Consider the following 12,829-nt stretch of genomic DNA (forward strand, 5'->3'; position numbering starts at 1 on the left):
ATACTTTTCCGGAATATATGTCGTCAAAAAGTGTTTTAGTTTGTTCTGTTAATTTCCGGTATGCCGTATCAACATGTAAACAACAAATCTGACATTTGACTAGGTCCATTGACAAGTACATGTAACAGTGCTAAGTATATGGCAGATCGTGAACAAATTATCAGCTAATTGATAAATACTTAATGATAATTTATTTTAAATAGTATATTTCCTTAAATCTGTATGATGGACAGATTAGATAGATTCTTTATTTCCAAATCAGGGCCCTTTCAGGCATCACAAACAACAAGCATGATTTATACAACTACAAACAGCACAGACAAATTATGTGTATCCAAAATAATCTACATTACATGTCATTGTATATATGTATGTATGAATTTATACGTTTCTTAAATATGAAAAGACATATTGTATATATTCTCTGTTATATTTTAATTTCCTTCAGAGCATTATATACTGTCAGTTCAGCTGTGAAATATGGGTGCATTCACTAGTCAGATACTGGTTCCAGAGACCAAGGCATGTACCCGTCACACTGATCCAAAGAAACCAAACTGGATAACTATTCACGCTGTTGCCTCGGAATGTGCGTCAAAAATAATATGCTTCAAATTAAATGTGTTGTTTATCTGACATTTTCATTTTTAGATCACCTGAGCTGAAAGCTCAAGTGAGTTTTCTGATCACATTTTGTCATCATCCATCTGTCTGTCTGTCAGTCTGTAAACTTTTTACATTTTCGACTTCTTCTCCAGAAGAAGGGAGAAGAAGGGAGGTTAATTAAGAATTAGTGAAAATTTGGTGGTATCTTCAAAACATCATCTCAAGAACCATTGGGCCAAATAAGTTGAAACTTATGTGAAACCCTTATTACATAGTGTAGATTCAATTTTATTTATATCTTGACCATGGGGGGTTTGGTGGGGTCATGATGGGGGATCAAGGTTTTACATAGGAATATATAAGAATAAATATTTAAAAATCTTCTTCTCAAGAACAGCATAGCCCTGAGAAGTCATATTGATATGGAAGCATCTTCAGACAGTGTAAATTCAAATTTGTTTAAATCATGATCCCCTGGGGTAGGGTTTTGGCCCTATTGGGGGTTCAGAGTTTTACATAGAATATTTAGGGAAATTTTTTTTTAAAACAGCAAAGCCATGTTTAGTCATATTGATATGGAAGCATCTTCAGGTAGTGCAGATAAAAGTTTGTTCAAATCATGGCCCCTAGGTGTAGGGTTAGGCCACAATTTACTATTAGAGTTTAATATAGGGATATATAGGGAAAAAAATCATAGAAAATCTTTTTTTTTCAACAGCAAAGCCATGTTTAGTCAAATTGAAATGAAAGTATCGTGAGGTAGTGTACATTTTTCATAGAAAATCTGCTGATGAAGAACAACAGGGCCATATTGACTCATATTGATGTGGGCCTTGATTCCCCTTGCTTTTGATCTTCAGAATCATATAATTCCAGGGATAAGCAACTCCATTTTTAACCAGTTTATTTTCTAAATTATACATTTTTCTTAAAATTATTTTTTGTATTGGTTTTGCATATATGTTTAGTATCTGATTTAATATATGGATGCTTTATCCTGAGATGTTATTATTAATTGAATAGTGAGTATTGCTGAGGTGGAGAGACTTTGGCTAAGGTTTAAACAGCTCGGGTGTACAGATAAAGGAGAACTCTCTGAAGAGGCTTTGGCTCAACATCCAATCAATCAAGATGCCTTCTCACGAAATGTAAGACTTCTTAAAAAATATATAAGAGGAAAATCCCAATGAAAATAAATGTGTTTTACATGTAAATAACCAAGTCATAGTCATAGGAAGATATTTTTTTGTTCTTTTTATCTGCTTGTTATGCCCTCGTAATCGAAGATTCGGGGGCATATAGTTTTTGCTCTGTCTGTCTGTCTTTCTGTTTGTCTGAAAAAATTTAACCTTGCGCATCACTTTTGATTGGTTGAAGCTATGGCTTCCATATGGCTTTCATATTTCACATGTGTATCCCTGATGACAAAAGCTTTCACTAACACATTTGACCTCTTGAACTTGGAGTTTTGCCCACTTTTACAAAATTTTGCAAAAGTTAATTTTAACTTTAACATTGGCCATAACTTTTGAATTTTTTGTGCTAGGGCTTTCATACTTCACTCATGTATTTCTTGTAATAACAGCTTTCCTTGGGTACAAATATTTTTGACCTTGACCTTTAAGTTTGACCCACTTTTAAAAAAAATTAAACTTGGCTTTAACTTTTGAATGGTTGAAACTAGTGCTTTCTTATTACACATGTGTATTCCTTGTAACAAGACCTTCTCTTTAGTACCAATATATTTTTTACCCTTGACCAATGAAATTGAACTACTTTTGAAAAACTATAACCTTTGCCATAACTTTTGAACAGTTGGGGCTAGGGCTTTCATAATGCACATGTGTATTCCTTATGTCAAGAACTTTTCTTGAGTACCAATATATTTTTTGACCTTTTGACCTTGACCTTTGAGTTTGACCTACCTTTGAAAAACTATAACATTTGCCATAACTCTTGAAAGTTGATTCTAGGGCTTTCATATTTCAAATGTGTATTCTTTGTGACAAAACCCATCTTTTGGTACCAATATTTTTTTTTGATCTGTTGACTTTGGGGTTTGACTTGCATTTGAGAAAGTTTAACCTTTGCCATGAGCTGCCATACAGGGACATCAGTGTCTCACGAACACATCTTGTTTAAAATGAAAAGACACTGTAATCTAAATATCTACCAAGGTGCATTAGCATTACAGCCTTTTACAGGTAAGTTACAGGTAAGTGGGTTACTAAGTATGCATTAGTGAACATAGCATTATAGAAATTATCACATGTTTAAGTGCATATGATTCATCAAACATCAAAACACAATAAATTTTTTGCTAACAAACATTATTCAAACAGCTGCATTTGATGATCCCCACAAGTTCACTATATTAGTACCTATTTAAATATTGTCTGTATTTTCAAACATGTTTTTGTTCAAATATTGATTACATGTATGTGTAATTTCAGATAATGAAAAAGTTTGTAAATCCCAGGACAAAGACAATATCATTTGAAAATTTCCTCAGAGGATTGAAGTGGTGTGAGACTTCCAGCACAGAAAACAAACTTAAAGGTGTGTCAATTGGAAATCTCAGCATTAGGGACTAAATTAGAATTGCATGTGGGCATGGAAAAACTTAATCTTTTATAATTAAATCAAAGTGATATGAAACTTTAAATATTGAGAGCACATTTAAACATACATGTATTTTCTGATCTCCTGAAAATTGCATAATGCAGTAAAAGATACTTCTATTGAACATGCTTATAATGAATTGACACTTAAATTACAGCGAAGTGATTTCTATTCGCCATGGCTTTAAATTTATATTATTGCACTTAACAGATATACTGAATTATGTTTATAATGAAGCAAAATCATTGATCCCTGGCTCTTCATTATAAGCGTGTTTTACTATATTTTAAGTTTTGTCAATGGAAAAAAAGACAACTCTTATTGATATGGAAATATTGGAAAATCAAAAGATGTTTGAATGCATCACCATGTTTAATTTTTCATTCCAGGTGTTTTCCGGATGTTGAACAATGGGAATAATTTACCAAAGGACATTTTCAGAAAGATTATAGAGAGGGTATATGTCCAGCCAGAGGACAAAGGGGTAAGAAAACAGAGTGTGCAACATAAGCAAAAACAAGATACATGTTTACAAATAGTAAGATTTTTAAATTCTGAAAACTTTCAGTTCATGTGCATGAATATTCCTCCCTTCTTATGAGATACTGCTTGTTTTGGAGATCTGAATATATATCATTTTTTCAAAAAAAAAAAAAAAGAAGAAAATTAGTGTACTTCTAGTTCATATTTACCATCTTGCCATAATCTTAAGCTGACCCTAAGGAGAATTTTGATTGGCTGAGCTATTTTGAACTTCTCCAGATGAACTAAAGAAGTGCCAAAGTTACTTAGTTCCTGCATGTTAGACATACATGTATTTTTTTAAATTTATTTTTTCATAAAAATGAAATTGATTAAATTGGATGTGACTTAGATGAGACCTTCATTTGACCAATTTGGTGCTTGGAAATTATGTAAAGTTGGGGATTGTATACCTTACTAAATATAAATATTTTTTTCCTAGCATATACTTTCTCCCTAGTATGAAAAAAAATGTATGTTTTTAATTCCCCCCCCCCCCCCCCTCCGAAACACAAACCCATGCAATCACTTTTTTGTTTATATCCTCAATAAGTATATCACTGACCTTCTTTCTTTTTTTTTTTTTAAATTTTGTTATGTTTTTCTGTAATTATAATTTATTGAATTTTTTGACAGAATATAGATCGAGTTGTTAATACACTTTACCAATTTATGGATCCAGGGAATAAAGGTAGCATTCCTCAGTGAAGTATATCATGCAGCTTTGAATTTAGTCTTTGTTTATCACAAATAAATGTTTAATATTGATGGATCATAAGTATTGAAATTATCGATATCGGATTTTCATCTCATCAGGGACTATAAACGAGGAGAACTTTGTCAGAGGCTGTCTAAAAATTCCACAACCTCTTCTCGAAGAGGCCTTGAACTTTGAACTTTTGCCCACACAAATGAGGCAAGAACTTCACAGCAAACTTCCAGAGGTAAATAAAATCAAATTATTTAGGATACTCTTATAGGAAAAAAATGAGTAATTGTATACTGTAAATACACATACATGTATGTTAATTTGAATGTTTTGGAAGTGGTGTGAGTTTATACGGATATTGTATAAATTGTTATCAGCAAATACATCAATTTATGTTTTAAGCTCACCTGAACTTTTCTGATCAAAAAGTGACTGGCATCCGTCTGTCAGTCTGTTGTCTGTCGTGACGGTGTGCTGTCAGAGTGTAGACTTTTCACACTTTCTATTTCTTCCAGAACCACTTGGCCAAATTCAACCAAAATTGCCACAAAAAATCCTTGGGGTAAAGGGGATTAAGTTTGTTCACAGGAAGTGCCATAATCTCTTTCATGGGAAGATAATTAAGAATTCGTGAAAAGTGGCATCTTTTAAAAAATCTTCTCAAGAACCACTGGGCCAGAAAAGATGAGAAACTCTGGCATTACATACTGTAGATTCAAATTTGCTCAAATCATATTCCCTGGGGGGTAGGGTGGGACCACAACAGGGGATCAAATTTTATATAGGAATATAAAGGAAATATCTTTAAAAGTCTTCTTCTCAAGAACAGAAAAGCCATCATTAGTCATTTTAATACAGAGGCATCCTCAGGTAGTGTAGAATCAAGTTTTTCAAATTATGATCCCTGTGTAGGGTGGAGCCACAACAGGAGATCAAAGTTTTACATAAATGTATTGGAAATATCTTTTAAAAACTTTTCCCCAAGAATAGCAAAGCCTTGATCAGTCATATTTATATGGAATCATCCTCTGGTAGTGTAGATTGAAGTTTGTTTAAATCATAACCCCTGGGTGTAGGATGGGGCAGAAATAGGGAAACAAAGTTTCACATAGGAATGTATAGGAGAACCCTTTAAAAATCTTCTTCTCAATACCAACAAAGTCAAAATTATTATTCATATTCTTGTGGAAGCATATGCAGGTAATGTAGATTATTTTGATCAAACCATGAACCCTGGGGTTAGGGCGGGGCTACAATGGGCAATCAAAGTTTTACATAAGAATAAATAGAAAAAATCTTTTAAAATGCTTCACAAAAACAGCAAAGCCATGGTTAGTCAATTTTTATGAAAGCATCCTCAGGTAGTGTAGATTGATGTTTTTTCAAATCATGACCCCTGGGGTAGGGTGGGGCCATAAAATGTGATCAAAATTTTGCATAAGAATATATTATAAAAAGAATCTGCTGATGGAGAACAGAAGAGCCATTGTTACTCAAGTGAGTGGTGTGGCCCATGGGCCTATTGTTCATTGTTTTTACTGGTACTGTTTCCAGATTTGAAATTATTTTAAAAAATATCATTTGATAGCAGATTTAAGTCAGGTGCAATACTTGTATTATGATGGAGGGTTAATGTCTTTTGGTTATAAATGTAATCTGTGTGACCCAGATAAATGTAAATACCTTAATGTCAGATTTCTAATCTATGAATATTGTTAAATATTATACAGTATTCATAGATTAAAACTGGTTGAAACCAGATCAGAAAATCTCAAAAACTATACGATAATCAGTCTTTTATTGTTACAATAATCAGAATTTAATTTTACAGATGCAATCTGGCAGACAAACTCAGAATAGAATGGTATCTATTGGATATAATTTAAAGTCACTTGTTTCACATATATCACATCATTTTTATTCATTGAATTTAATTAATTAGGCATTAAATAAAACCCTCAGGTTGTTCAAACAGTCAAGTAAACCTATAAATATATTCCTGAAGAGCATATATTTTATATGTACATGAATGTTACATAATTAATTTTTTAAAAAAATTTTTTAATGCTTTTCCAACTGAACTGTACAAATGGTACTAATTTTTCAATCCTACTTATAGTTTTTCTTTTTAGATTCCAAAAATTTTATTGTGACAAAATTATTTTATAGAAACTGCACTTTACTTGTATTTTTTTATTTAATGCACACAACATAGACAATATTTTGTCTTTTTGCACTTTTTTAAAAATTAGCTTTTTGGGTGAATGCAGTGGCTATATATATATATATATATATATATATATATATATATATATATATATATATATATATATATATATATATATATGGATTTGTTATAATATTAAATGTACACAGGGCTCTCACTCCACTTTTAGGACAAGGGCCGGAGCCAATAAAATTGGGGAAATATATAAGTGCCTTTTTTTTTTTGGAATTATGCATGGGAAAATCCTTATACATTAAATTAAATCATTATATGTTGGGTTTCTGGTGTTAACTTATTTTGGTTTTGCAACACCATGAAATATCAACTATTATTAATTCCCAACCATAAGTTCTTAAATTTTGACTATTTGGAAAATTTACACATTAAATTGGGGAAAAGAGGTTTCTTTCTTGATTTGGGAATCGAGGCATTTGAATGGCCCCAATTATAGACAATCAAGAGCCCTGGTACACATAAACAAGTATACAGTACCTGATATGAGTGATATTGTACTGGAAAGTTTACTTACTGATAATGAATGTGAACTTTTTGTAATTAAGATCAGTAGGTATATAAATGTACCTATATACATGTCCTTACTTTGATAAGAACAGGCTGGTTGTGTCCTCTTTACAATTTCTTTGCATTTATAATTGTATCTTATACAGACAGGGATTAATTTTGATGGAAATATAAAATTTTAAAACTGAAACAATTCATTAATAAACTGCATTTATAGATGTGTTAGTTTACCTTTTTGCAAATAAATAAGTTGGATCTTGTAGTTGTAGGAAGTCACCAAAATAAACTCTCAAAGATTTAAGATTAATTAATATGCAGTAAAATTAATAATTATAGTAAATAGGAATAAATAATAACTTATTATTCTTAAAAACCAAGTCTTTATCATGGGTCATAATGAAGAATGCTTTATCATGGGTGTGTTCTGCAAAGGTTTTGACCACAAAATTTCATGTTATTTGACATTTTAAGAGATGAATTATTTTTTTTTATACAATATATATATTACCTAATATAAGCAAGTTAATACTACATGTAACAGGTTTTCTATACTCCCTCACTGCTGCAAGGAGATACTCACTGGGCAGGTACAAAACCTGTGACTTGCTGTGATGGTTTATAATGCAGAACTATGGTTTTATTATTATTTTTTTAAATTTACTTTAGTTCAGCAGTACAGGCCCCACCCCTGCTCCCAGGAGTAATGTTGGGGGACCCATTCCAGATGACAAAGTGCTACAGAAAATAGCTGTGAAGATTCATAATAAAGACTGGGTCAGGTTAGCCAACAAACTGGACTTTGAATTTGAAGACATTGAAGAATTCCAATCCAGGAGCAATGATCAACGCCAGCAGGTGAGATAAATTGCAGATTTTCTTTTTGAAAAGAAAAAAAAATGAAAATTATAAATAAAAAGTTTATAAGGCCCTGTATTTTTATTTTACTTAAAAGAATTTATAGTTCTGAAAATAGTAAGAGTGTAAGATTGTTGGGGAAAATAAATATGATGAAATAAAATGAATGTTTCTGATATACATGTACTGAGTACGTTAAACTGTTATGTGTACTGTTTTTAGCTTTAATTTGCCTTGTGTGGCAATCAGACTTTATGCTATATTATATTTTAGGATCCAAGTGACAAGGTCAATGTTTAGAAAATTTGATATCAGTGATTTTGATATTTTTTATCTTTGGCCACTAATGTCTAATGATTGTATATTAACATATTGACATGGAGATAAAGATTTACCATTTTTCTTCTCTGACCATTTTGAATAATGTATGTGCTTCAAGCAACCAAAGCTTCAAAAACAATACACTAACTGATAATATCAATCAAGTGAAGTTAGAATAAACAGAAGCTGTTTGGATTGGGATGTACATATACTTGATTCACTATAGGTTAATGATAAAATAAGTATCAACATCTATATTAGTCACCTTTACTAGCTATAGTATTGGGGTATCTGTTTTGGCTGGCTTGCAAGCACGTACACCTGAAGGGCCACATGACTAAAGAAAGCTTAATGTATAATTAAAGCTGGGGAGGATTAAAGAAAAAATATAAAGAGATTTAATTTTAAATTTATTAAAAATCTTGCTTAACAGTAAGATAATTAAGCTACTAATAAGGCTGCATTAATGAATTAGAAATTGCCAGGTGCTACATTATTTTAATAAATAAAAGGTTTGAAGCTAATTTGTATGTGTGAATATAAAAAAAAAAATTAAGGTACAGTTTATCCTCTTGTTTTGATTTGTGTTACATGAATCAAAGTTTGTTTTTCAGAACCAAAGTGACAAGGTTAAAACATGCATGTGTTTAGTTGTTAGATCTTAGGCATTAGTCAGACTATTTCATTCATATCTTATTTCATTCTTCCCTTCTCAATCTATATATATAAGTAAACTTATTTAGACAGCATAGGCTAGGTTGGTGAGAAATTGGTTTGAAACTGTACGTTGTACGTCATGCATGCTCCACATACATCTTCAAACTCCCAAGCAGGTTTTGGAATCTTTATTAAACTTTGAAAAGTAGCAATTTCAAAGGAATAAAAAATGACCAGCTCGTTTATTGATGGAGGACACAATAATGAAACTGGACTTAGGTGGCTGGTTCTCTTTCTATTTTGATCACCATCACACAAGTTTTTGGGCCACAATTCCTTTCCAAATAATATGCAATTATAAATTCTAGGGTAAAACATTTAACAAAGATTGTTCTGATTTTAGGTCCAATATCCAATCAAGTAACTGTACTGACTACTTTAATTATGCTCCACCATTCTTGATCATTAGTATGTTGATAAGGCATAAAGAGATCATTTAGTTTTCATTATTTAAACTTTTTTTCCATACACATACATGTACCAGTATCATCTATTATATATAGGATGAGATGGACTGATTGATATTATCTTTTAATAATTTAATTTTAGTTGTAACACGTCATTTGATTGGATAAAAGATTTTGTTTATATCGTATAACATAAGTTGCCTACATCACAATCATTCGGCAAACCTCGGCTGATTCCGTCACAAGTTCATCAAACGTTTGATTGAGGTAAGAATCGGCTGAGGTGTGCCAAGTGACATCACAATGAGTTACGTCAAAATTAACGTATTACTCCGCTTGACGTTACTTTTAAAATATGCTCAATTTGAAGCCATTTCTGGAGGAAAAATTGTCTTATTGACTACACTGAAATTAAATTATAAGGAATGAAGCTTATTTTAACATATGTTATACGATATAACATAACTTGGGGCAGTTTACGCTTTTTTTTATAAACCGCTTCGCTAAGCTTCATTCCTTAAAAATCATAATATAAGTGGAATGAAGCAATTAAACTTTACTAAATAATGTTTCTTTGATAGTTTTATTATGAGAAATTATCAGGTCCAATATTGGACAGCTTAATGGCTATTCTTGTCAATTTTTACAAATTTCAGTCTGGATCTAAGGGATGAAAGAGGAAATGCTCCATTATGTATCCATTAATTCATTTCTAGCCGCACCTCAACAAAGGAGAGCTTAATGTTATACCCTCGATATTGACTTCAGTGTCCCAAGTTTTTTGAGTGGTTTTCTCTCCAAGTATTTTTATGCCCTACATTGATCCTTAGTAGCATGGATGATGCATTTAACACTTAATTTGTTTCATTATACCATCAGGTTTCAGTTACTGCATTTTCAGCCATTAATATTATTTTCCATAAAGAAGACCACATTATGTTTTTTGAAGGTAAATTAACTTTATGGAGCAGGTCTCATTCCCAAGTAATTTATGCTAAGTCCTACCTGGATCAAACATGCAGGGATGAAGCATCTAGAGATGCACAATATCAGACTTACTTCAGATTTGACCTACATTTTCAGATGAATGACCAGGTTAAAGTTTTTGGAGCATTTTCATTCTAAAGTAACAATAATTAAACCCTATGATCAAGCTTGTTGCATCTAGGACACACTACCATACATATTTTGGATGTTGGATCTGACCTATATTTTCCAGATGAGTGAACAGGTTAAAGTTTTTGGAACAGCCCTTTGCTGACCAAAATTGCATTGGATGATGCATCTAGGGGTACACACTACCAGGCTTGCTTCAGATGCTGAATCTGACATTTTCCAGATGATTGATTAGAAAAGGTGTTTGAGTCCAATTCCCAAGTAACTAAAAAAATCCAAGACCATGCAAACTTGCATAAATGTTGCATTTAGAGAAATGCACACTACAAGAACATTTGTTAGGTGTAAGACTTTGGCACTTAAGGAGGTTGGATCCTGCCATCAAAAGTAATGAGAATTTTTTATCAAGTATATTTTTAGAATTTATACACATAGCTTAATTAAAAATCAGAACAAAAAATGGGGGTCAATGCGCGTCTTTTGGCGCTACAGAGCATCTAGTTTGACCTTTTTGCACTGTAAATATGTCTTACACATAAATCAATTTTTAAAGTTTTTCCTCCAATATTTTTTATTCAAATAAATTATGGGAACAAACACAGTCTTATTTCATCTAGAATGGACTCATTAAAATTTGTGACAACGAAAAATTTTTTTTGAAATTACTCCGCATGTTTAATTATTTGACCTTTTTGCACTCAAAAAATTTCATTTTTCTGGCATTAAAAATTCAACAAGCAAAAATATCATTTGAAAGTAATGACATTTTACTGAATTTAAGAAGAATGGTTAAAAGTAACTTATATATTCAGAAAATAAAATAAAAAGTGGGGGTCTGTGATGTTAATTTTTAGATATTACTAAAATAGTGCTAATTTTAAGCTTAAAATAGGGATATTTTTTTCTTGATTTTCACAATATATTTGCTATATTTATCATATATGATGATAGAATTTATGACAGTTTATTTAATATATAATTTAGGACCAGTATAAAACAGTTCACTGCACAAAATAACTCTGTGTGCAGACTGTATGTAAAAATAGGAATCCAAACTTAACATACTTTAAATACTTCGAAAGAGAAAAAATGACCATTTTCTTCTAAAAAACATTCCGCCACAAAATATAGTTCCTCACTTAATGCTTTTGGTATGGAATTTAATAATGGAGTTTTAAATGAATATAGTTTAATTGGCATTGTAAAATCCAAAATTATTGTAATAATTAAAAATTTATGCAGAATTTTTGAAATATAGGTTAAGATATAAATCTGCTCGAAAGCTCAGGAGCGAACCTCGTTAAAGATAACATTTATTGAGGTGAGGGATTTGTAATATTTAATAACCAATGTTTATCTTTATTTGTACAGTTTAGAAAGTAATTCAAAGTAGATTCTTACATATGATTGTTTGCCTTCAGTAACTTTGGAGCCTATTAAAAAATTAGAGTGGATGAACATATTGATACACTTTTGGTTGAAAACAGCTCACTTTGCTATTGCTCAATATATACACATGTACCAGGTACCAGTTGCAAGCCTCTAATGGGAAACTTGCATGCTGATGATAGCTAGTCTTAAAAATCTTTAAAGCCATGTGGCTTAAGTACCGGGGTAAGCCCATTTCAGGATTCATGTAATGTGATTAGAATCAATATTCTCTCATACTTTTCAAGAATACTAGTAATACATCATTTATTATTCTCTTAGCATACTCAAATTTTAAACTTTTTTCACATGTTGAAGAATTTAAACTTTTAAAATATTTGGATTTTTTGAGCATTGTTTTGATACATTTCAGGTTTACGCTATGTTGAAGACGTGGAAGAATCGTGAGGGAAGCCAGGCCACATCATCAGTTCTGGCTCAGGCTCTCCGAGATTGTCGAATGAATGATGCTGCTGCATTACTTTGAAAACTGACAGTCTTCTTACACAACAGTTAAACTTTTACACATATTTCATGACCAGTGATGTGCTCTGAACTTTGTTCATGAATATTTGCAAAAGGAATTGTATACCGTCCATATTTTAAATCCACCATGGGTTTAGAAAATAAATCAGATGTAAAATATGCATATTTTATCTCCTTTTGTTGTCTTTGACAGATCATTATATCCTACCAGGATTAGAGCTTAGTTTGATTCCACCAGATCAATTTCACCCAATTTCAAATCTTATGAAATATGAATTCAACAGCTGACAT

General features: G+C 31.5%; 1 protein-coding gene across 2 annotated transcripts; it reads left to right on the top strand.

The window, feature by feature from the left end:
• Nucleotides 1-448: 448 nt before the first annotated feature.
• LOC133190198 (uncharacterized) lies at nt 449-12,699 on the top strand. 2 transcript variants are annotated; one of them, XM_061325689.1, is made up of 9 exons: nt 449-589; nt 1,630-1,754; nt 3,060-3,165; nt 3,618-3,712; nt 4,387-4,441; nt 4,567-4,694; nt 7,875-8,063; nt 8,999-9,013; nt 12,426-12,699. In XM_061325689.1, the coding sequence occupies exons 1-9, from the start codon at nt 481-483 to the stop codon at nt 12,537-12,539; spliced, it is 936 nt and encodes a 311-aa protein (XP_061181673.1). In that variant the 5' UTR covers nt 449-480; the 3' UTR covers nt 12,540-12,699. The 2 variants fall into 2 exon arrangements, with proteins under 2 accessions (XP_061181673.1, XP_061181674.1); XM_061325690.1 differs by lacking the exon at nt 8,999-9,013.
• The last annotated feature ends 130 nt before the right edge of the window (nt 12,700-12,829 follow it).

This window comes from Saccostrea echinata, unplaced genomic scaffold (genome assembly GCF_033153115.1).
Source record: "Saccostrea echinata isolate AGI-Se365-2 ecotype Australia unplaced genomic scaffold, CSIRO_AGI_Sech_v1 ptg000022l, whole genome shotgun sequence".
In the NCBI taxonomy this organism is placed as follows: domain Eukaryota; kingdom Metazoa; phylum Mollusca; class Bivalvia; order Ostreida; family Ostreidae; genus Saccostrea; species Saccostrea echinata.

Coding starts and splice junctions, on each gene's coding strand:
- LOC133190198 (XM_061325689.1), top strand. CDS start 481: ATGGGTGCATTCACTAGTCAGATACTGGTTCCAGAGACCAAGGCATGT. Junction 3,166..3,617: donor CACAGAAAACAAACTTAAAG/GTGTGTCAATTG, acceptor TTTTCATTCCAG/GTGTTTTCCGGATGTTGAAC. Junction 4,442..4,566: donor TATGGATCCAGGGAATAAAG/GTAGCATTCCTC, acceptor TCATCTCATCAG/GGACTATAAACGAGGAGAAC.